Here is a 22,819-nt window from a genome sequence, read left to right as displayed (position 1 = left end):
ACTAGTAATAAAAAATCCTCAGAGAGAATTAAGGTACTCAGAGATCCACTCAAGAGTGGATGTGTAGCTGAAATTTGGATAAGTGTAAAGAATTTAAGCAGCATTCGGTTTGTGTGTTCCTTAGGGAGGGCTCTTAATAAGTCCAGGATTCCATTGCAGATATTTCTTGACTAAAATTACTGATTTTAGAATTCACCAGACTTTAGTTGTTTAAAGAAACACACTTTGAATTACTGGATTCTCCCAAAAATTCATGTTAAGCTTCGAGTGAAGTAATGCTTACAAGAGGGCAAAGTGATTTTGAAGTTGTTTTCAACAACACTTGCTGCCTGGTATTTTGCTGAGGGAGTTGAGTGTTGGTCAGCAGTGAGAGCTGGGTTGTGTTTGTGTTTCCCTGCCCGTGTGGACAGTGACTCCTCGAGCAGATACTCGGACTGGATCGCGGACGCCGGCATCAACCTGCAGCCACCGGTGCGCACCTCGCGCAGGAAAGCGCTGCGCTACTGCAGCACCTCCGAGGACGAGGTGTCAGCTGAGAAGTCCTCTCCTCCCAAGAGGAGGAGGAGGAAGAGGAGGAAAAAACCCAAACCAAAAAAACAGGAGGAGGTACGATTTTCGTTTTGTTGCAGCCTGAATAGGTGCTAGTAAATAAGGATAAGGAAGCTGGAAGGGCTTTTGCATGATATGCACAGGTGTTTAATTCGGCCATGTTCAGGGCCAAGGCACACACACATTCAGGGTCCAGCTTTCTCTCCGGGGGCCAGGGGGCAGTACAAAGGTGAGGGCCAATCAGGGAAACGGGAGGGAGGGGCTCAGGAACACCTATGTTCAGACATAGGAACAGGGAAATGAGCCAATGGGATGTAATTTAGGAGATGCTCCCCAAGGGCTTCCACACTTTTTTTTCTGCACAATCTTCATTTCTCTCTTAGGGGTTAGGTGTCTTTGTTTGAAACTGCTAAAATAATTGTTACTGCTATCAGCCAAGGATCTTTCTGTCAGCACACACACAGGGTACATGAAATTGGTTTGAGATCATTCCCATGTGAGGGATCTGCTGATTTGTAGGGAATAATCTGTATTCCAAGTGAAGGTGCTTTCATTTTCCAAGTGCAAAGGGTTCTGAAGGTTGATAGTGTTAAAGGGGAAATGTGTTTAATAAATATCAGTACAGAATATCAGACTTTTTTCAAGGGATAGAACAACAAGGAAGGCTTTAAACTGAAGGAGGAGGGCAGGATTGGATTAGATTAGATTAGAGAGGAATTCTTGACTCTGAGGGTGATGAGGCATTGGGACGTGTTGTCCACATGTTGCCCTGGAAATGTCCAAGGACAGCTTGGACAGGGCTTGGAGGAACCTGGGATAGTGGAAGGTGTCCATGCTTGTGGCAGGACATGGAACAAGATGATCTTTGAGGTCTCTTCCAACCCAAAGCATTCTGTGACTCTGTAACTTAACTCTTTAATGCATAGGGGTTACAGTCACTGCATTGCTGGTAACACTTTATACTTAGGTTGAATATTTAATTTTTTTATAAGTTACAATAATTACTCTATTTAACCTACTGATATTTTTTAAGGTAATTTAAATCATTACCTTAAGTTACAATAACTACTGTTAGTTGTTTTCTCTCATAAAGGAACAAACAAATTTTATTTTTTTTTAAGTCTGGGATAATTTTGATACATTTGGTCTATTTTTCTCTCTATCTTTTCACTTCCTTCTAAGTAGAATAAAATAGTTTCTTGCAGCTGGAATAATTTTTAATTGGGTACTGAGACTGTCATACAAATTATAAAACTTTTTGCTAAGGCCTGCATAATAATGACTTGCTCACTCAAATCTCCAGATAGGAAAAGAATGTTTAGTATCAGAATTACAAATACACTTACAACTCAAGCAAAGCCTTGGAGGAATTCTGCTGATTCTGTTTGGAAATGCTGCAGATTAGTCCTTTATAAGTTAAGGTGTTGTCTGTCAAATCAAAATGGAATGATTTGTTTAGAATTCATGTCCATTATGTGATTTTTTTGAAGGCTGATGCTGCAGCACAACCGCTGAACTTGGAGCTGTCCTATGACTGGCACCCTCCAGTGTGGATCACAGACACGGCTCTCCGAAGGTCCCCGTTTGTCCCTCAGATGGGCGACGAGGTAGGAACAAGGATTAAAATCTTCCAGTGCTTGTGATTGTTATAATTGCTAAATTCAGACAAACATTCACTGTTTGGGCTTGTTGGGGTGTTTTTTAGGTGATATATTTCCGACAAGGGCACGAAGCTTACATTGAAGCAGTGAGAAGAAATAACATTTACGAACTGAATCCACACAAGGAGCCTTGGAGAAAAGTGGTGCTTAGGGTAGGTCTGCACTGAGGGTTCTGTGGGTTTGTAGCAGAGCCTGTGACTGAGGAGTTTTATTATTCTGTTTGCAAAACATGGGTTTGGGAGGTTACTAATGTTTCCCTATGGGGAAAGTGTGTGCAATTACCAGATTGTCTTTAGAATTTTCTGTGGGAAGCCAAATGAAAGACCTGTGTTAAAATCCTAAGTCTGACAGACTGCCTTCCATTGAAATCTCAAATCTCGTTTCAGTGTTTTGCATGTGGGTGCAGTTGGTAAATTCATGTTAAACTAACAGTTCTGTACATGGTCCCTAAGACAAAACTTGCTGAAGCTGTTTGTTGTTACCTGTAGGATCAGGAATTGGTAAAAATTGTTGGAATCAGATACGAAGTTGGTCCTCCCACGTTGTGTTGCCTCAAGCTTGCCTTTATAGATCACGCCACTGGGAAACACACAGACAAATCATTTTCCATCAGGTATGTGCAATTTTAGCTTCCTGAAAAGTGTTTAAGAATGTTTCTCTTCTTCCTAAAGCCCTGAGGCAAACATGAGTGATGATTTTTTTCACGCAGATACCACGACATGCCCGATGTCATTGACTTCCTTATCTTACGTCAGTTCTATGACGAAGCCCGGCAGAGGAACTGGCAGGCCTGTAAGTGTTTGCTGAGTGTTGGACTGAACAGTTTTGAAATCACAAATGTGTCCTTAGCTAATTGCTGCATGTGCTGTTTGTAGGGTCACAGGGTTCTCTGGTAGGCAAGAGTCAGAAATTTGAACCTTAGAGGGACTGCAGTAGATGTAAATACAGTCACCAAAATACATATCCAGACTGTTCTGTTCGCTTCTTTATTTTAAAGCTAAATAACAGACTTACGTATCACTGAACCTAGAACTTTAATTAAGGAATTAAGCAGTACATTTATCAAAAATGTTTCTGAGTGCCTGTGGCAGGCACAGAGTTAAATCCTTGTCTCAGCAGAATGTCTGTGTTTGCTGCAGCTGACAGGTTCCGCTCCATTATTGATGATGCCTGGTGGTTTGGGACAGTGCTGGGTCAGGAACCTTATCAGCCTCAGTATCCAGACAGTCACTTCCAGTGCTACAGTGTCAAGTGAGTACACAAAGATTTGATTTCCAGTGTTATTAGAGTGCCTTTGCTCTCACACAACTGCCTCATTGCTATGAGGATGTTTAAATTGTTCACTTCAATTATTTTACTCCTAGTATTGTCACTTCTTAATGGTTTTAAGTTGCTGCTGTAGCACAGTGTGGATATGTAATAGCTTGTGGCAACTTGTTAATGAGTAGTAATATGGTAAAAGCAGTTGTTGACCTCTTCACATTTCCTGTACTGAGTAATTCTGTGTCCCTTCCACAAAGCAAGCAATGCAATTTTCTGTGAACAGTAATTATTGGTCTGCACTGATAGTTGGATTGGGGATGCTGAATCGTACTCACACTTTGTCTTTCACATTGTGCACCCTTTTTCATATCAACAAGCAGGCGTCACACAAAGGAGGGGAATGGTAAACAAAGATAGCTCTGGACTTCAGTGTTCAGACTCAGGATATTGACCTTGTCCTGCCCTGTCCAAACTGTCTGGAATTCACAGAATGGTTTGGGTTGGAAGGGACCTTAAAGATAGTCTTGTCCCTTCCCATAGGCAGGGACACCTTCTGCTATCCCAGGTTACTCAGAGGTCCAAACAGCCTGGCCTTGGACACTTCCAGGGATGAGGCAGCCACAACTGTGGGCAGTTTGTGTCAGGGCCTCACCACTCTGAGTCAAGAATTCCTTTGTAGTATCTAGTCTTACCCTTCCCTCCTACAGCATAAGGCCATTCCCCTTTGTCCTTCACTCCATTTTGAAGGTCTCTCTCCAGCCTTCTTGTCACCTCCTTTAGGCACTGAAGGGATAATTCTGGGATTTTGCTTGGTTTGGTTTCCCCCAGCAAGGGAGGACTGTAAGGAGAGGAAACAGTGAATATTCAGTATTCCTATTTCCATCATGCCCAGAGATAACTCCCTTGTCTTGTACAGTACAAGTCACAGTTGAACAGTCACAGTTTCATTGTTGGAGGACTTCTTAATTGCTTTTTCACTCAAAGGCTTTTGAACCTGTTGCTTACCACAAAGGGAGATTTTATAGCTAATAGACAATCCACTGACACTGCCAAGGCTCTGTTACATGTTTTGGTTCCTTGTCTCATCTACTTGTCTTCTCTCTCAATGATTTTCCTTGGTGGGAAGGCTGAAGTAACTCCCAGACTGAAATTCTTGCCTGTTACCTTCCCTTCCATATTCCATCTATCCCATGTGTTTTGTTGTACCACAGATGTTCCTTAGGAGCAAGTTCAGGTGGGCTTTAGATTTTTTTTTGGCCAGTACCAAATCAAGTTTCCAGTTATGAGCAAAAGCCTGGTGCCAATTTCCTGAGCTCCTTTCTCCTGTAAGGCCTAAAGGATATTTCAATATTTTAATGCATCAGCCTTTAGCAGAAAAATCTAGAGCTGCTTTGAAGGAAGGAATGCTGTGTTCCTTAAGATCCTTTTCCAAAAGGACTTTATTCTATCTGGCCTCACAAACAGCTCTTCTAGAGCAGAATCCTAAGATATGTGTATGAAAATATCTGGACTGTTTGGCAACTTTATTTAGGGTTTGTGACTTGGCTGGGTCTGTTGCTCTTTTTGTCACACTTACTTCAGTTTATCACTGTTCCTGTTGTATGAAAAGTAAATGAATTGAAGATAATTTTTGATTTTTTTGTTATTTTATTGGCAAGACAATAATAGGTGTTTGTATAGAAGCAGCTTGATTTATTATGAAGTTGCATTATCTGGATGAGTGGAACTTAAGCAGAACTAAGTGGGGCTTAAGCTGTACTAAACTCTTGATAAAGTCTTACATGCAAAATGATGAATTAATATATCCATTTGTGAATATCAACAGCTTGTGAAGTATTGTACAGTAACTGGGGAGGAGAGCTGAACAGATCAACTTTTAGGACTCTTAGTTAATAAAAATCCAACAGGCTGAATGATCCAAGTTTTCCTAAGGCATTGGGAAATCCAGAGCAATGGAGAGCTGCTCTTGCCAAAGCAGGGGTTAAGTTACAAAATGCTCTGAGCATGATCGCTTCAGTTTCCAGTTGGTTTGAAATAAATTCACAGGAGGCGTTAGACCAAAGATCTGAGTTTTTAAGGCATCAGAAGTAGACCTAGGAATTTGGAGAGCTCTGACAGGAAACTGCTGGCAAAGCTCTGGAGGGAAATTGGTGAAGTGCAGTCTGATCTATTGATTTCTGGGATGTGCTTGTAATAAAAAATAAAAAAGGGAGAGAAAGGATTAACCCAGCTGTAGGAAAGATCCAGCACTCCATCTGTACAGGGTACTGCTGCCTGTCTGCATCAGTGAGGTGTGAGGCTGATCCAGTCAGACATTTCTTACCTTGGAAATAGCAAAATTCATTGGTATTTTATGTATTTTTAAAAACATGTAAAAATCTGCCCAAATGTGGTGGGATTTGGAGAGATCTCAGATTGATGTTCAAACCTTGTAGTTCAGTATCAGAGTGAATATCCAGATCTATCAAGAGCACCTGTGTTGCTTTTGCTTTGTCTTGAACCTTAATTAACTTCAGTTTCTTCATTTTATATTTATTCTTTTCTTTGTCTTAATGCCCTCTGCCTCATAAATGGAATTGCTAACATATGAAATGCCTCACTTCCTGTTCTTCCATAATCCATGGACTTGCACAACTCCTGTTGTGATCAGCAAAAAAAAACTCCTATGGTTTTTCTCAAATCTTCCCCTTGATGTTACTTCACTTTTCCAGATATGCAGCTTATTTTTTTTCATCTTCTTGATGCAGTCTTTGTAAAATTGATTTATGTATTGGGTAAGTTGCATACAGCCAAAATCAGGAGCACAATTTTAATCTGAAATTGATCAGGAAGAATGTTTCCTTTTGTTGATTGCAGACCAATGCCTTTGTTTCTGTACATGTTTATACAGTGTATTTTGTCAATACCTACAAATAGCTGTAATTTAAATACCATGCTTATAGCTAAGATTTAAATATGCCTGGAGTCAAAGTAACTTTAAATTATTATTGTTTTTTTTTTTTTACTGGGTGAATCAGATGGGACAATGGTGAAATTGAAAAGCTGAGCCCATGGGACATGGAACCAGTCCCTGATAATGGTAGGTAAAAACCCTTTAATAAAACAGCTTAATGTGCTTCTCCCTCTTCCCAGTTCCTTTGTTTCATGCAGGTAGTGGACCTGAGGTGATTCTGTCTTAAAGACAGTCTTGATTCAGATGTAGTGAAATAATTTGAATATACCTATATTTTTTCCTTTTGCATCTTCAGAGCAATTTTTTAAAAAGTAGTTTAAATGTGCAGCTCTGACTTAGGGAATAAAACCTGCTACTTCCAAATGGCAGGTTTCAAAAAACTTCTCAAGTATCAAACTAGGAATTTGTTGTAGTATGCTATAATGCAAGGAGGTGTAAGAAGAATCTAAATAAAATAATTTCCAGGCAGCAAACCCTTACTGCACATAGTTTAAAACCAACAATTTATAAAGTTTGCTGGTCAAATCCAGATTATCTGTAATAAAAAGAGTGGCATTTGTTGTTTGTCTTAATATTTCACTTTTCCAGTACTTTTCAGTACTAGCTGGGAGGGGGGAGGAACATTTGGGAGATACTGAGGAAGTAGTTACTGAATAAGCTGTCAAAAAACTTAATTCAGAACTGCAGAAAAACAAATTAAAACATTTTGCTGTTAATATCCATTTTGTATAATTTTTCCTCACAGCCTTGGCATTTTTAACTCTACTTCAAGGCAAGAATTTTTTTGTCAGTTGCAAGCACACAATTATTTCATAACTGTGAGTGCTCAACAATTTATCTTATTCTCACTCCTTCCCCAATTTGCTCTCTGCAGTTGATCAGCCTGAGGAATTAGGAGCAAGTGTCTCTGTGACTTTGGAGGAGGTGGAGAAGCTCCTGTACAAACCCCAGGAGGGGGAGTGGGGGATGAAGTCCCGTGATGAGGCCTGTGAACGGATTATCCGTGGGATTGATCAGCTCATGACTCTTGGTGAGTGTGAGCTGAGCTTCAGGTGCTTTTCTCCTGATGGTAATTTATAAACAGCCTGGAATATCCCTGGCATCCTTTAAAAATTCCCTGTGATTCAGTACTTTAATGAGAAAATGTTTTTCTGTGCAGCTCTTTGTGTTTGGACTGAGTTCTCTATGATTTTGTACACCATTGGTTTTTTAACACCCAACTCACTTGTCATGGACCTCCAGGCTTTGGAATGGAATCCCAGAATGGCTTGGGTTGGGAGGGACCTGAAAACCAGTCCAGTTCCTGCCATGGGCAGGAATATTCATCTCGCTTTGATTTTTCTTCTTTGATTTTTCTTCTTTTCAATATGCTTATTCAGCTCCAAAGCTGAAGCCACATCTTGATATGAAACAGTTTCCTAGGGCATTGTCCTCAGAAATGGCATCAGAAATGGGAGATGTGGAGTGCTGGCATATTGCAGAAATCAAGGATGATCCTAAGAATCATCAGGAAGAGGATCATGGATTTTGCTGAATCCTCATAGTGCTTTACAGCTTTGGCAGTGTGTTGTGCCACGAGGGAACAAAATGAAAATGTTACCAAGGCTTTCCCTCCCAAAGGTTTATTTGTTCACTGGGAGGTAATCAAAAGGAGAAGGAAGAAAAAAGGGAAAACACAAAACTTCCTGCACTAAAAAGAGAAGCCAAGGCAGGAGAGTTGTAGAATCATGGAATGGATTGAGTTGGAAAGAATCTTAAAAATCATCCCATTCCACCCTGCCATGGCAGGGACACCTTCAACTGTCCCAGGCTGCTCCTTGGACACTGCCAGGGATCCAGGGGCAGCCCCAGCTGCTCTGGGAATTCCATCCCAGTCCTGCCCACCCTGCCAGGGAACAATTCCTCATTCCCAAGGTCCCACCCAGCCCTGCCCTCTGGCACTGGCAGCCATTCCCTGTCCAGCTGTCCCTGCATCCGCTGGAAATTGTCTCTCCCTGTCTTTCCTATCAGCTCCTTCAGGAACTGGAAGGCCAAAGATGAGGTCAAACACTTAAATGTTGCTTTTCTTGCTGTTTTTAACCAGACATCTCAGCAGCTTTTGCTGGCCCTGTGGACCTGTGCACGTACCCCAAGTACTGCACAGTGATCGCGTATCCCACGGACCTGAACACCATCCGCACCCGCCTGGCCAACAGGTTCTACAGGTCAGTGCTGCTGGGAGACTCTCACCAGCATTACAGCAAACCCTGACAGCCTTGCTCTGAGAAATTCACTATTTGAAACCACCAGATATTAAAAAACTCCCTGAAGTTACTTCAGTGCTGATGGCAATTCAGATTTTGAAGTGCTGTCCTTGAGTTACTTTGAACTTGAAGAAGGTTAAGCTGTTGCTATTTTCAGAAATGAGCTTAGACACAAGAGGTGAAATGTTCAATATGAACAGCAGCATTTTAAATGATAAAAACTTACAGAAGAGAAAGAGGGAAGAGTGTAATGATGACAGAGCTCTGGTTTGCTGGATGTGCAGGTCAGCTACAGCTTGAAAGTAAAAGTATATTCTTCATCTGAAGCTGCATTCATTGTGTCTGTAAATACAGTGAAGAGGCATTAATTGTGATTTTCCTCCTGTATGAGATGGGAAAAAAATGTTTTGGGAAATAATTGGAAATTCTGTAGGTGAAGAGCTGCAGACTTGGGGTATCTCTGCTTCACAGGCATAAAGAATTGGGAAAATGAGTTGTGAAAATGAAATTACAGGTTTGTGGCAGCTCATTTCTATGAAGTTATAATTTCAATTTATAGCAGTTTCTCAAATCTGTCATTTTACAGGGGGCACTATTTTCAGTGATCAGTTGGCCTCAAAGCAAGGTCTTTAAGGGAAAACAGAAAGAAACATCATAGCTGGGATTCCTTAAAAGTGTAATTGGACTAAGCTCTTGTCACTCCTTTTTAATTGTATGTGCTTTGAATTTATACATTAAAAGTTCCTCAGATATGACTCAACTTGTGTTCCATTTCTCAGGGCTTTATAACAAGCAGCTTCTGATATTTCCAGAAGAATTGTGATAATTTAGAGTAGTGATTAAATTATACTCTTTCCCCTCCTTTGAAATAAGTCAAATGTAAGCTTTTTAAAAATGGTTGTGCTTTTAAAGATTGCAGGAAATCCAGAGCCCTTGGGATGATTTCAGTGGTATTTTGTGATTTAGGGGTAACAAATGCTAGTGCTTACTTGGCCAGCTACATTAACTGGGTTTGTATCACAAACTAAGGATGAATTAGCAATAATGAGTTGGGAAATGAATGGTGAGAGATGTGCATTGCTGGTTCTGCTTCCTTAGGTTTTCCATGTGAAGGAAAAGTGTGAGACTGCCCTAAAGGGACATAAAACAGAGGACCTCTAATTCTAATACAGAGAGAAAATGACAGAGATTATAATTTTTGCTGGTTTTAAGCTTTTCTTTAGTATTAAAGGTGCAATATTTTCTAATTTGAAGGAGAATTTCAGCATTGGTTTGGGAAGTCAGATACATTGAAAGCAATGCTAGAACCTTCAATGAGCCTGGGAGTGCTATTGCCAGAGCTGCAAAAAAAATCACCACCCAGCTCCTAAAGTTTATCAAGTAAGTGGCATTTTAATCTAAATAATGCTTGAATGCTGGTGCTTTTGAACAGTGGAATGTAAAAACAACTCAGTGTCCCTTTGTGGTGAGCCCTGCTTTGACTCTTTCAGTGCACTGGAAAGACAGGTGTCTAATTCTGAGTGTTACTTAAATACTGACATGTTTAGCTTAGAGGCATTTTACCTTTTTTCCTGGTGTTACAGTCCCAAAATGTCACTTGAGATTGAGTATGTTAAGTAGCTCAGCCTGTAAAATGTGACTTCTGTGCTGTCCTGTGTAGAAGTTCCTGTTGTAGCTTGTCTGTCTTAATTGAAAGGTTAAAATAAACAGAGAGGTTAATTTTGAAATGAGTGTGTGTAGCCTTCCTGCAGCTGGGCAGGCCCCTTTCAGATCCCTAATCCTGATTTTTATATTCCATTGAATACTCAGTTACTGTCTTCCCTTTTATATGGAGCACTTGGTTGTAGCTGAGTTTAATTTAGGAAACAACAACAGCTCTGCTTTTGCTGTTCCAGTAACAGAGGTTTAATTGCATTGCAGTGACCAGGACTGTACAAATATTTTTGAATTATGTAGCACAACAGATGATGAACAAGATTGTCACGATGCTGATCTGGTAAGTTGTGGGGTTTTTGTGGAAAATTCCAGGAATTTATGGTGGTCAGAAAATACTAGCAACTTTCAAATACTATTGGTAAAATTGCTGAGTTATTTACATAGCTAATACAAATATGGACTATTTTAGGATTTTTATGAATGTTTTGTGTCATTTATTATCAGTGAATTGCATTACTGGTAATATTTAGTGACTGAAGTTCAAAGCTGTTGGGTAACTTGTAATTGCAATTTCTGATGGTGGTTTTTCTTTTCTTAAACCACTGAAGATTCCATACTCCAGCTCTTTTCCTTATCTAGGATATTGCTTTCCAAGTCTCCCAGATGCTGTTGTGTTTTTTATGCTCATTTTTTGTCTTACTGACAGAATAAAAAAAAAAAAATTAGTTTTATCACAGTTTCAAATCTAATGACACTTTTAGCCTCCATCACCTATTTTTTCCTACACCACTTTTAAGATAATTTTATTTTGTGCAGGATGATGAAAAATGTGTTCCAAGAACATCATACAGAAGAAGAAAAGTGAGTTGGCCAGTCTTTACCTTATAATCCAAATCAGGTTGAATTTTTTCTTGCTGTATTCCAGCAATGCTTTCCCTAACTTTTTTTTTTTCCCCTCAAGGGACGGGGCTTAAAAAAAGGGAAAAACCTGAAAAGTGGCTATGATGAAAACTGTTGGAAGAAGCAGTGCATGGAACTGGTGAATTTAATTTTCCAGTGTGAGGATTCTGAACCTTTCAGGCAGCCAGTTGATTTGGATCAATATCCTGTAAGTTGTACTTGATAGCCTTAATAGATTCTTCTTTTCTTGCTGTCTTACTGTGCCTTGTAAGGGAATTATTTTAGAAAAATCTGTATTTTCTTAAATGAAATTAGTATCTTGAAGGTCTAAAATCTGTTTACTGAGCCTGAGCTATGAATTTGATTTTTTCCCTCTCTTTTATCTGTTCATGGTAATCTTACTACCCCTTTGTCTCTTTTTTTCTCTAAAAATCCAACAAACTTAATTTAAAGAAAACTTCTTTACAGCACATAACTTCCCCTGAGTTTGAATCTCACTTCGGGATTTAAAAACATCTTGAGGTTCTCTGAAAAAAACAAGAATGGGAGAGAAAGAGAGATTGAGGTGTTTTGATGGGGTTTGATTTAGGGTTTTTTGTGTGGCCATTGTGTTTTGGAGCTTTTTTTTGCTGTTTTTTTATACCAGATCTGTTGTTTCTCACAGTAAAATTCATGGGATAATGAAAAAGGAGATTTTAAATCCAACTGTCTTAGCAATAAGTGTTGCTTTCTGCTGTGGTGCTTTCCTTTCCAGTGCTGCTGAGGATAATCTGTGTAATTTTAGCTACTCCTAAATGACAAATAAAATTCAAAAGGTTTTTTTTTTTCCTTTATACTTTCACAGATTTTTTTTTTCATTTTTTTGTAGGATTACAGACATATTATAGACACTCCAATGGATTTTGGTACAGTGAAGGAAACTCTGGAAGCTGGGAATTATGACACTCCAATGGAACTGTGCAAAGATATCAGACTGATATTCAGTAATGCAAAATCTTATACTCCAAATAAAAAATCAAAGGTAGCTATTACTGTCTGGGGGTTTGTGAATGTCTTAATGAAATAAATCTTATTTTGCAATTTGTTTCTCAGTACTTTTGATAAAGCTGCTGGTTTGGTAGATAGTGGAGAGAAATACAACAAGAATATTTAATATGTTCATTTCCTGTTTATTTGGTGTTGCACAGGACTGTGCTTTTCCTATTGCTTTTCTGTGCAGATTGTGATATTACAGATATTAGTCTTGGATCAAAGGCTCTGTTTTTAATAGAAACCATTTCCTTACCCAGATTTACAGTATGACCTTGAGATTGTCAGCACTGTTTGAAGAGAAAATCCGAAGAATTGTGTCAGATTTCAAAAATGGGCAGAAACAGAATGAGAAGCTACGGAGGAACCAGAGGTACACGAGAAGATTGAATAATCAAAGCTCAGTGCAGCAGCCCACCAAAATGCTCAGGTAATCAAACCATGGAGCTATAAACATCTATCTCAGCTGACTGATAGTCATATTGACTCTCACATTTAGTCTGTGAAGAGGGGAACAACTGATTCTTTAAATGGTTTATAACCCCAGTGAAACTTTTTATCATTTTCATGCTGTAGAAAGAATAGGTTAAAAAAAAAGGGGCTTTTTAATAGTATAAAACTGAGAAATACAAGGAGACAGAAGAGTAGAAAAGGTTGTGTTTTTCTTTAATATTTGAATCAGAAAATCAATATTTAACTAAAATAATAAGGAATGAAACAAATATTTACTTACTGGATATATTACAAAGATGAAAATCTGCATAAATTCCATATTTTGTTACATACAGAATACAGTCAGTCCTATGGAATTTCTAGAAATTGTCACTTGCTGTAGCATTCAGTTGGGAGCCAGATGTGCCTTTTCTCTTTTGAAGGCAAACAAGCTTTTGACACAATTGCTGTTTGACATGATTAACTCCTGTTCTTAATTTGCATGTGGAACAAAATACAAAAGCTAAAAGTGATAAATTACTGAAATTTAACTTTTCCTTTCTGTTGCTGTCCAGTCTTCCTTCTCTGGCAGGGAAAGGGCAGGAGTAATGGTTTTCATTTAAAAAAAAAATCTTATTTCAGGGGATTACTTTTATACTTTAAAATAACCACCCACCAGCATAGGCAGAAATTGTCTTTTGACTCTCATTTGTGCTCATATCTGGAGAATTGTGTGTGACTGTTCAGTGGGGTACAGCAGAAGTGAGGTTTGGGATAATAGAAATTACACACCTTGTGCACCTGGATGAATGTCTGAAAACCTGCACTGTAAGGAAAAAACTGACAAAAAACCAGTTCTGTAGGTGAAAACAATGGACTGAACAGGATGGCAGGTAGCACTCAGGCATGTGGAGGTAAGGAAGGATCAAATTAGTGAGGTTTTCTTTATTTTAAACAGTGAACTGTAAGGTTCCACCTCCTGTGTGTGTTGGGAGCTCAGTTTATTGTGGAACAGTGTTTGCCTGGGTAGCATTTAGTTGGAGGCTCATGTGCACTTAACGAGAGGCTGGGAATCCAGCAGGAATTGAGGCTGCTGCTGCTGCAGTGAAAATAAGAGAACATCAGTTGTCTGGAGGACATCCACCATTAAATTCTGTTTCTTAGAGCAGAGAAAGATTGTCTCCTCTTGTATGACTGCCCTAGGAGTACAGACTGTTATTTAATGAAAGTAAATGTTTTTAATGTTTAGTAAAACATGAAATGTTTTTGTTCATGTTTATCCTTGCCAGAATTAAAACTGTCCCACACCACATTAGCTCATAAAATACCTTCCCAGAAATTAAAATTCGAATTAAATGTTGTTAAAATGCGTCATTGCTTTCTCTCTCCTAGTTTTACAACCACTGTTGCTTTTCCTACTTTCACTCTCACTAGAAATCTGAAGCAGAAACCACTAAAGTCTCAGGCCAAACTTGAATCTGAGCAGGAAGATGCTTTTCCTCAGCCTACCTCAAGCAGAGCTGCCTGTGTCACAAGCCATAAACCCAACCCTGGCTCCTACAACCAGAGCTCCTCGGGAGAATCCTCAGATTCTGCCTGCCTGGCATCCTTTGAGAGGAATGGGAAGGCCAGATCCACACCACTGACTAATTGTTCTGCTTTATCATCAGGTCAGGATTTAGAATTGCTGCAGTTTGCATTCTCAGTTGTTAAATGAGCTTTGTTTTTTTAATGTGAATTTTTTTTCCACAAGGTTTAGGGTTTTTGTGTGATGCACAGTTTTGTGTTTTACTGGATTTTGGACACTTACATTATTTACAGTGAATGTTATAAAAAGATTTGTGTACTATATATAATTTTTTTGCTTTGAAATAGTGTAGAATACAGTAAATTTACTTTTTTAAATTAAGAAATATGTCAATAGAAAAGCATTGAGTATTTGATAATTGGTACTATATAAAATACAAGTTGTATGCCCAGATATGTATATATGTGTTATATAAAACTTCTTATCCACAATTAGCAAATGGCAGAAGTTCACGGAGACTTTAAAGCTTTCCCTTTCCCCCTACACCTCACCTTGAAAAAATTCAGCTTATTTCAAAGAATAAGAATGCAAGTCCTGATAAAATCTGTTAGAAAATGTTCTCTGTTCTGGGTGGTTTTTTTTAAACATGCTTTTCACTTAAATCTGGTGTTTGAAAAGAACTGTTTCATTTTAATTGAAGCTTAAATACAGGTTAAAGAAGCTTCCTGTCTCTGAACACTGTATGAATATGGATTTTGTTGAGGTATCAGTTTGATCCCTGTAAGATATTCAGGCATGAGAATGCATTTTAAGATGATGTGAGAAAACTGAAGATTCAGGATCAGCAAAATGTAACTCTTTACTGGAAGCTGTTTAGAATTCTAACTGCCAATTGCTTTTTTTTTAACAGAGAGTGAAATAGAAGGTTGTGGGGTTTCTTCATCTACTTCCTCTTCATCTTCATCCTCCTCAAGCAGCTCAGAAGACAGCAAAGGCTGTTCTGGGGCTCCTGTGTCCTCCTCTCCCCTGCACAACGGGGTGTGCAGGAGGAACAGCAGTCGCAGGCTGACTCGGAACCGAGCGGCTCAGAGAAAACAGACAGGTGGGGTGCCAGGAGTGTCTTGGGAACTGCAGGAAAAGTCCAAATTCTTATATGTATATATTTATGAAAAATAACTGAATGGAGGTAGTATTTTTTTAAATCATTCTATGTGTAAGATACTCTTTTTTTTATTAATGCTAATTTTGAAGCTCTCAAGTACTACACTCAACTTTTAAAAGGATTTTTTCATGACTAGGGGAAGAGGGCAGGAACCCAAAGCTTGGTGAGAGGGAATGACTTGCAACATAGCTTAAGAAAAAACAAAACCAGAATGAATCTGAAATTTATGACAGCAAAAGCACCTGACTGTCACTAAGGCTTATATTTCATGCATGTCTGTGGGTTGAACCTGTCCCAGTTTTGACAAGGTTTCAGAGCTGCTATTTAAGATGCTAATCCCTGCTTTCCTTCACAGGAACACTTCTTCAGGAGAACGGGAATACAAGGAAAACAGTCAGGAAAAAGTTATATGGAAGTGACTCTGAAAATACTTCAGCAGTGACATGTGAGTCCCTCAGCAACAGCAAGGGCAGGCACAGGAAAACCCCACGCAGGAGTGCTGCTGTGGCTGCCAACAAACTGAGGCTGATGAGTGACGTGGAGGAAGAGGTGTCGAGCTCGGAGAGCATCGGGATCTGCAGGAACAGGAAGCTGCCGCACCGCAACGCCTCGGCCGCCGCCAGGAGAATGCTGCTCGAGGGCTCTGAGGATGAGGCAGGCCTGAAGTCTGAGAGTGACAAAGAAATAGAAGAGCAGCTCACCAAGAGGAAAACTCTTTCTCAGCCTGGCTGCTCTGCTCCACGAAGGAAATTTGTCAGCGAATCTGAGAATGGAAGCTCAGATTCTGAGCCTGACACGCAGAGCAAGCAGAAGAGCTGGCAGAGCAATGGGCACAAACAGCTCCGGGGCTCTGTCTGCTCTGTGTCTCCCAAAGTGAAAAGTCCCACCTTAGACTTTTCAGAGGAGGATTCCAAAAGCCATAATTCTGAGGATGGGGGCAGCCAAAAGGTTTCTGACCAGTCAACACCTGCACAGCACAAGCCTGCAGTGAGCAATTCTGAGGATGAGGCGGACTCTGAGTCGGACAGGTGGAATGGCGGGAAAGCTTCTGGGCTGCATCTGTCTCCTCCTTTAAAAAAAGCAAAAGTCTTGAGTGATTTAGAGGACACAGCAGAATCTGAAGCAGAAGCCAGAGAGGAGGAGAAGAGTTTTGTGTGGGAGAGCTTGGTGCCCACTAGGATTGTAAGGAGTTCCAAATCTGGAGCTGCCTCCAGCTTCCATCGCTCTTCTGATTCGGACTCGGAGAGTGATTCCAATAACAGCAATTACTGTGAAACTTCTTCAAAAGCAAAGATGAGGAAGAGGAAAGGAAAAACAAAAATGGTTAGAAAAGGTAACATTTTAAAAATTAATTTCTCTATTTCTTAATACTGAGCAGATGACAGAGGAAATCTCCAGGAGAGCAGAGTGTTCTCTCTTTTTGTCCAGCTCCTTGTTTTGAGGATAACCAAGCCCTCTGCTTTGCAGTTCTGTTACCTTGCCTTAATTTCCTGTTGAGATTTTCTGTACTACAGCAGATTTACAACTGTTAGTTTCAGTTTAAAATAAGTTTATTGATAGTTTTCCAAAATGAATTTGATGGAAAGATGTTTAAATTATTCTCACATCCATGGTGTGCACCAGAACCTGAAACTTGATTTGACTTAGAGATTTTATTTTGTCAGTGATGTGTAGAGTCCTTAGCACAGGCACTTGGCAGAAGATTTATATTCCATTTGTTACAGAAAGTGAAATTCTTTTATTTTTGTGTTTTCTTCTGTAATTTTGTCTGTCACTCAGACCTTTGTGTGGTGGCTGGTCATGATTTTGAGAGTTGGTTTGGTTTGGGTTTTCTTTTTTAAGCTTATGAGAATGGTGCTGATGTTTATTAAACCAGGTCATGGACATTGTGCCTTCATATAATCAGGGAATTGGTCCTGATTTGGAGTTTGAAAGATTATTCAGAGGTTGGTGTTTGGTGCAATCCTTCCAGTCCTGTCAATATACTTTAAGAATCTTAAGAAAATGAGGTTTTTTAAAATTAATTACTGTGTCTGTTAAGATGATTCTGTCTTGACAGTTTTCCACAAGGAATATTTACTTGTTTCATCCCAAGATCTTATATTTGATACATATATAGGGGCAAACTTGTAGAGTTCCTAGTTTTCAAATAAATATGTATTTTATATATATATAACTGTAACTATATATGTGTATATATACACTGCTTAATTAGCCAGCTAAACAATTTATGTGGAAGCTTTGCTTTGGTTATTTTTTATATATATATAATATAAATAACACATAATCTATTTTGATATGTAAACAGTCTGTATGTAATTCTGTAATGTCTATTATGTATATATAATATATATTATAGGTATGTAGTGTTTAGCATGGGATTTTATATAACAGAATATTGAAAGCAGAGCTTTCAGTTAAATTGTGCCAATACCTTGTGGGCTGTAGTGCCCCCTGCAGCTGAGCAGGTTGGAGCTCAGGCTGGATTTTCCTGCCCAACATTCCAAGTTTGGAGTTTGGCCGAACTCCAGGACACCCTGATGAACCACATCACATTTTTGTGGCTTTTAAAAGCTCTTCCAGTTTCTGGGGTTACTTGGTTTAATGCTCCTTTTTCTGCCTCTGCCACCTGCTTGTAGTTCTGCAGCTTTTATTTCTGGACATTCAGGGGGGAATTTCAATTCACTATAGATTTGTTCCAAATTTAAGATCTTGTATACAAAGTATAATTTTAATATTCTGGCTGTGTTGCAGAAAGGCTGGACTTCTTTATTCTTCAGCTTTGTGTTCCAGCTATTTAATAATATTGGAGGACAGTGTATAATATAAGATCTAACTCTTCTATTTAGTCTGGATTAATTCAGCTTTTATACGGCATTTTGCAGTGTGCAGCAGAAATATGTTGTGCTTTGGCCATAGAAATTACACAATACAACTACTACAAGTAGTAACATTCATGTATCATTTCTGGAAACTCTTAACAAAGAAAGGAAATAAATTTTCCTTTGAAAATGTAAAAATAGGAATATACTGGAGTAGTACATAAAAGGATCTGCATTTAAATAAGGACCAGATTTTGTATATGAAGGGATTGCTAATATTGGTACTCAAGCTGGACATTGGAATTTATGCCTCATAATTTTTCCCTCTGTTTATATTTTTAAATTTACTTCAAGAACTTTTTTTTAATTTCTTCATATGTATAAATTGTCTTATTTAGAAGGGAAACATTGATCTTCATAGTATGTGATTTACACATGGAGTATTTGTTTTAAAACACAGCATAAGCAAGTTCTGTATTAATTTTAAAAACAGTAAATGTAAGATTCACTGTTAGCAGCAATCTGCGTGTTAAAGTCACTAAGGAGCTGAAGGGTTTCAATGTTCTCCACATGAAATTTGAAATCCACATGACATAGTATAGTTTCTTATTTAGGATAAAAGGTTTAAAAAGTGTAATTAACATTGCAACTTTTATTCTAGTAAGAAAAATACAACTTCTAATGATACAGGTATTACTAATATGACAGCATTTGTTTGGTGAGGGAATTTGTAATTTCTGAGCTAATGAACAGGGTGATGCTAAAGAAGGCTCTTCTGAGACCATGAAAAGGTTTGAAAGTGACAGTCTCAAGAATTAAAAGTATCCCTGAGATACTGCTGGTATTTTTAGTAAAGAATTGAGATAAATTGCACTTAACAATTGAAATCAAAATAAAATTCAGTATATGTGTATTTCATTAAAGATGGCAGCATTTGGCCAATGTGTGTAAGACATTAAACTTTTCCATCTTCCTTTTGTAGAGCAAACATCAGAGGAGGCCAGCCAGAGTGCCAAAGTGCTGCGGAGCAGGACGTGCATCATCAACTACAAGAAACACATCAGGCTGTCCAGCGCGGGGGAGAAGAAGAACCCCCGCAGGTGTGCCACACTGGCAGCCAGCAAGATCAAGATCATGAGCGATGCAAAGGAGGAATTATCCAGCTCAGAAAGCGTTTACCCAGTCAGGAAGAACCGCAAGCAGCTCCAGGGCAGCGTGTCCTCAGCCTGCAGGAAGAAGCTGTTCAACAGCTCGGAGGTGGAGGCTTGTTCCAAGTCTGAAAATGAGAGTGAGCAGGTTTCTGGCAGGAAAAAACCTTTCTGCCCTGAGTCTTCTGTTTCTAAAAGGAAATATATTATTGAGTCTGAGAATGAAAGGACTGACTCGGAGACAGAGACTCAAAAGCAGAGTGATAACCACGTGCAGCCACACAAACCCCTCTGTGCTGCAACTCTGAATAATTTTGACTACGACTCCTCGGAGGAGAATTCCACAAACCACAGGGTAGAAAATGGCGGAAACTGGGGAATTTCTAGGCAGGCAGCTTCAGCCCACAACCATTGTACGAGTAACTCTGAAGAGGAGGTAGATTCTGACTTAGCTAAACTTGAAACTAAAAATACCAGAGTAGCAGCAAATAAAAAGCCCAGAGCTTCTTTCAAGAGATTAAAACGGGTGGATGACTTCAAGGAAACAACAGAATCCGAAACAGGGGGGAAAAAAGAGGAGAAAAGCTCTGTCTCCGAGGATGTGGAAGCACCTGGGACTGCAGGAAGCTCCAAAGCCAACTTCACCTGTTTCTCCTCGGACTCTGGAAGCGACAGCACCATCTGCAGCGACGCCACGGAAACCAGGAAGCGCAAGAGGAAATCCAAAGCCGGCAGGAAAGAAACCCCGAACCACGACTCCCTGAAGCCTTGCAGGAGGAGGCCGCAGCGCAGGAAGCGGCGGAAAGGCAGCCAGGAGCAGGACTCGGAGGAGGTGGAGTTCGGGCAGTGCCGGCGGCAGCGGCAGCGGCGCTCCAAGATCCGCACGCGCAACGGCGGCCGGCGCACCGTGCGCTACCACGACGACGACGACGACAGAGCCCTCGAGGAGGCCGCCTGCGAAACGTAACCTTAACTAAAGGATAGCCAGCCCATCTCTTTTGTTTTGTTTTTGGTTTTTTTTCTTTTTTTTTTTTCTTTTTTTTAAATGGTAATAGCACTAGAACTCCTGATGGGTGCTGGCTCTTCTTTGTCCTACATTTCAGGGAATATATTTATATTTTTCTATGAAAAAGTTATGAATGTGATTAGATGATGACTTTCTCCTTTTTCATATTTTGACTTGCACTTGCCTGCCCATGTAGCAGCATTTAGCACAGATGCCAAAATGTGCCTCATTATAGGGGCAATTTTTTGTCTTTACTGGTATTTTATTACATATAAACAAGAGTTAAAAAATGTTAAAACACTGCAAACAGGTTAATAGCAGTATGTTGAGTATTATTGTTATGGGTGCTGCAATGAAATACTACCTAGGTCATGCAACATTCAAGAACAGATTTCAAACATCTCTAATGCTGTATGAAATCATCTACAATAGTAACAGGCTTCTAAATAATAGTACACACTCTAAAAACCTGGTGGATGCAAGCATTGCTTCCAAAGAGGAATGAAAAGGCTGATAACTTCACAGCTCCATTCAGTGCAGGTGTTCAGTGCTCTGTGCCTGCGTTGCTGAGAAGCAGTTACCAGTGAAGAAGTTTATTTGCCAGTTCCAGAGGCTTTGGTAAACAGAGGGTTCTGCTGACAGGTAGTACATCATTAATGTGACTTCTATACTGTAAACTTTTAAGATTATGAAATGCAGGTGAACTCTTGGGCCTAAAGGGTTTTTGTGTGTTTTCTTTATAAAATAGAAAAACAAACAAAACACTTGTTCTGTTTTCTTTATGCGTGGAAAGCTTGAGGTGCAGGATTCCGACATTCCAGACCTTTTTTTGCTACGTTTCTGTTGTTCCTCCATATTTAAAGTGTTTGAATGTTGGATTTCCCATTGATTAAACCTTACCAGTTTCTGAGCTTTGCGGTATATCTCCTGTTTTCACAATGTTTGAGGTGGCTCTCGTTGACGAGAAGGGAAATTTCTCCAGGAAAACACGTGGAAGTCCCTGGTTGAACACATATCAACAACAAGAGCACACAGCAGCTCTCAATTCTTACTTTTCCCTGGAACTGTGCTGGTGGGAGCCCCACAATGGCTGCCCCCAGCCCAACACCAGGGAATCTCTGCTATTTCCCTACTCCAGGGTTCTTCCTCTTTTCTGCAGTTTCCTTTTCTCACACTGTGGAAAACTTGGTCATTCCTGATTTCGTCATTCAGTAAAAGATGTGGCAGAGTATCAGATTTATCCTAGCCTAGCTCATGTGAACTGAAAGAGCAAGATTGGGAATTGGTTTTCCAGCAGGTTGCACTGATAGTGGGATTTGGAAGGGTTTGGAGGTAAAAAAATTAGTGCAGCTGCACAGTCCTGGTGAATAATGACAGAACTCCTTGTACAAATGGAAATCATCGTGGAAAATGGGGCTGCTGTCAGTGAGAGCCACTTCTCCAACACCCTCACTGACACTGTTTGCATTTACCATCACTTTTGCTATCCCAGATGTTATCTCAGCAGAGAAATACTCTTTTTTTCCTTCCTTAACACTTCCTCATGAAGTCCAAAAATAATTTAAATGGTTCTTGTCCCAGGAAGTTTTATTTAGAGCATAGTCTTTAACAAGATGCAGCAGAATTCTGTAAATTCAAGATAAATGTTAATCTGGATTCTTTATTTGGTTTCTGAAATACAAACACAGTTGTGTGTTTAGTGGTAAAACTTGAAGGTGGCTTTGTGTTTTCTTTGAGGAGCAAACTTTGTTATAAGATAGTAAGTCCACTATTTTTTTATATTTTCCATAAACTTGATTGTTTAGCAGGTGCTTATTCTCAGTGTTCTCTGGAGTACAACCTCCAGTTTGGGAATAATTGAACATCAGAGTTTTTATTAATTTTCAGTTTGAACAGCTAAAATTTGGCTGGTAAGCTTGTATTTCTAATCTAGGCTTAGCTTTACAAAGCTGGATTTCAGGGGCTGTATTCTGTCACTGCACACATAGGTTCATGATCCCTGAAAGCTGGAGAAGGTTCTGGCCTTTGGGGCTGCAGATCCCACAGGGAGTCACTGCCTTAGGGACCCTGACACTTTTATTTTCTAGGCAAAGCATGTGCTGGTCTGTATTTCCTCATTTTATACTCATAGTGGGAAGAGAAATTATTAAACTGGAAAGGTATTTTGAGTCTTTCACCCTTTAAGAGTTTATTTATTTTTAATTTATTAAAGGAGCATGCTGACTTATGGAACTGGCAGTCCTTTCACCTTCCTTTAAGTGAGCATTTTTGGTTTTGTCTAGCTGTACTCAGGGAAGTGAAGTAGTAGACCTTTAAAAGTTAGGATCTTTATTTAATGTGACTTTTGGGGGGTGTTTTGGTTTGTTTCAGAGCAGGACCCAAGTCTGTGATGGTGATCAGGCAGCTTGAACAGAGGGAAACATTAAAGTGCAGGACAGAATCGTAAAGGAATCAAATTCTTTCATGT

General features: G+C 39.5%; 1 protein-coding gene across 1 annotated transcript in view; it reads left to right on the top strand.

Annotated features, from left to right (window-relative positions):
• The window catches only part of BRWD1 (bromodomain and WD repeat domain containing 1), a 42,652-nt gene extending 21,390 nt beyond the window's left edge, over positions 1–21,262 (top strand). The window contains exons 23-41 of the mRNA XM_084200883.1: positions 411–606; positions 2,040–2,156; positions 2,255–2,362; positions 2,699–2,823; positions 2,920–3,002; positions 3,350–3,461; positions 6,491–6,552; positions 7,301–7,456; positions 8,510–8,630; positions 9,924–10,049; positions 10,590–10,665; positions 11,142–11,186; positions 11,287–11,433; positions 12,094–12,246; positions 12,515–12,684; positions 14,121–14,356; positions 15,125–15,316; positions 15,732–16,709; positions 19,181–21,262. Of these exons, the coding sequence (XP_084057009.1) occupies positions 411–606; positions 2,040–2,156; positions 2,255–2,362; positions 2,699–2,823; positions 2,920–3,002; positions 3,350–3,461; positions 6,491–6,552; positions 7,301–7,456; positions 8,510–8,630; positions 9,924–10,049; positions 10,590–10,665; positions 11,142–11,186; positions 11,287–11,433; positions 12,094–12,246; positions 12,515–12,684; positions 14,121–14,356; positions 15,125–15,316; positions 15,732–16,709; positions 19,181–20,313 (4,336 nt within the window). The 3' untranslated portion in view covers positions 20,314–21,262. The remainder of the gene's footprint in view (positions 1–410; positions 607–2,039; positions 2,157–2,254; positions 2,363–2,698; positions 2,824–2,919; positions 3,003–3,349; positions 3,462–6,490; positions 6,553–7,300; positions 7,457–8,509; positions 8,631–9,923; positions 10,050–10,589; positions 10,666–11,141; positions 11,187–11,286; positions 11,434–12,093; positions 12,247–12,514; positions 12,685–14,120; positions 14,357–15,124; positions 15,317–15,731; positions 16,710–19,180) is intronic.
• Positions 21,263–22,819: the final 1,557 nt, after the last annotated feature.

The sequence above is a fragment of the Fringilla coelebs genome, assembly GCF_963513975.1.
Source record: "Fringilla coelebs genome assembly, chromosome: 2".
Taxonomy (NCBI): domain Eukaryota; kingdom Metazoa; phylum Chordata; class Aves; order Passeriformes; family Fringillidae; genus Fringilla; species Fringilla coelebs.
The sequence above is the reverse complement of the archived record's forward strand: the minus strand, read 5'-3'. Positions and strand labels throughout refer to the sequence as shown.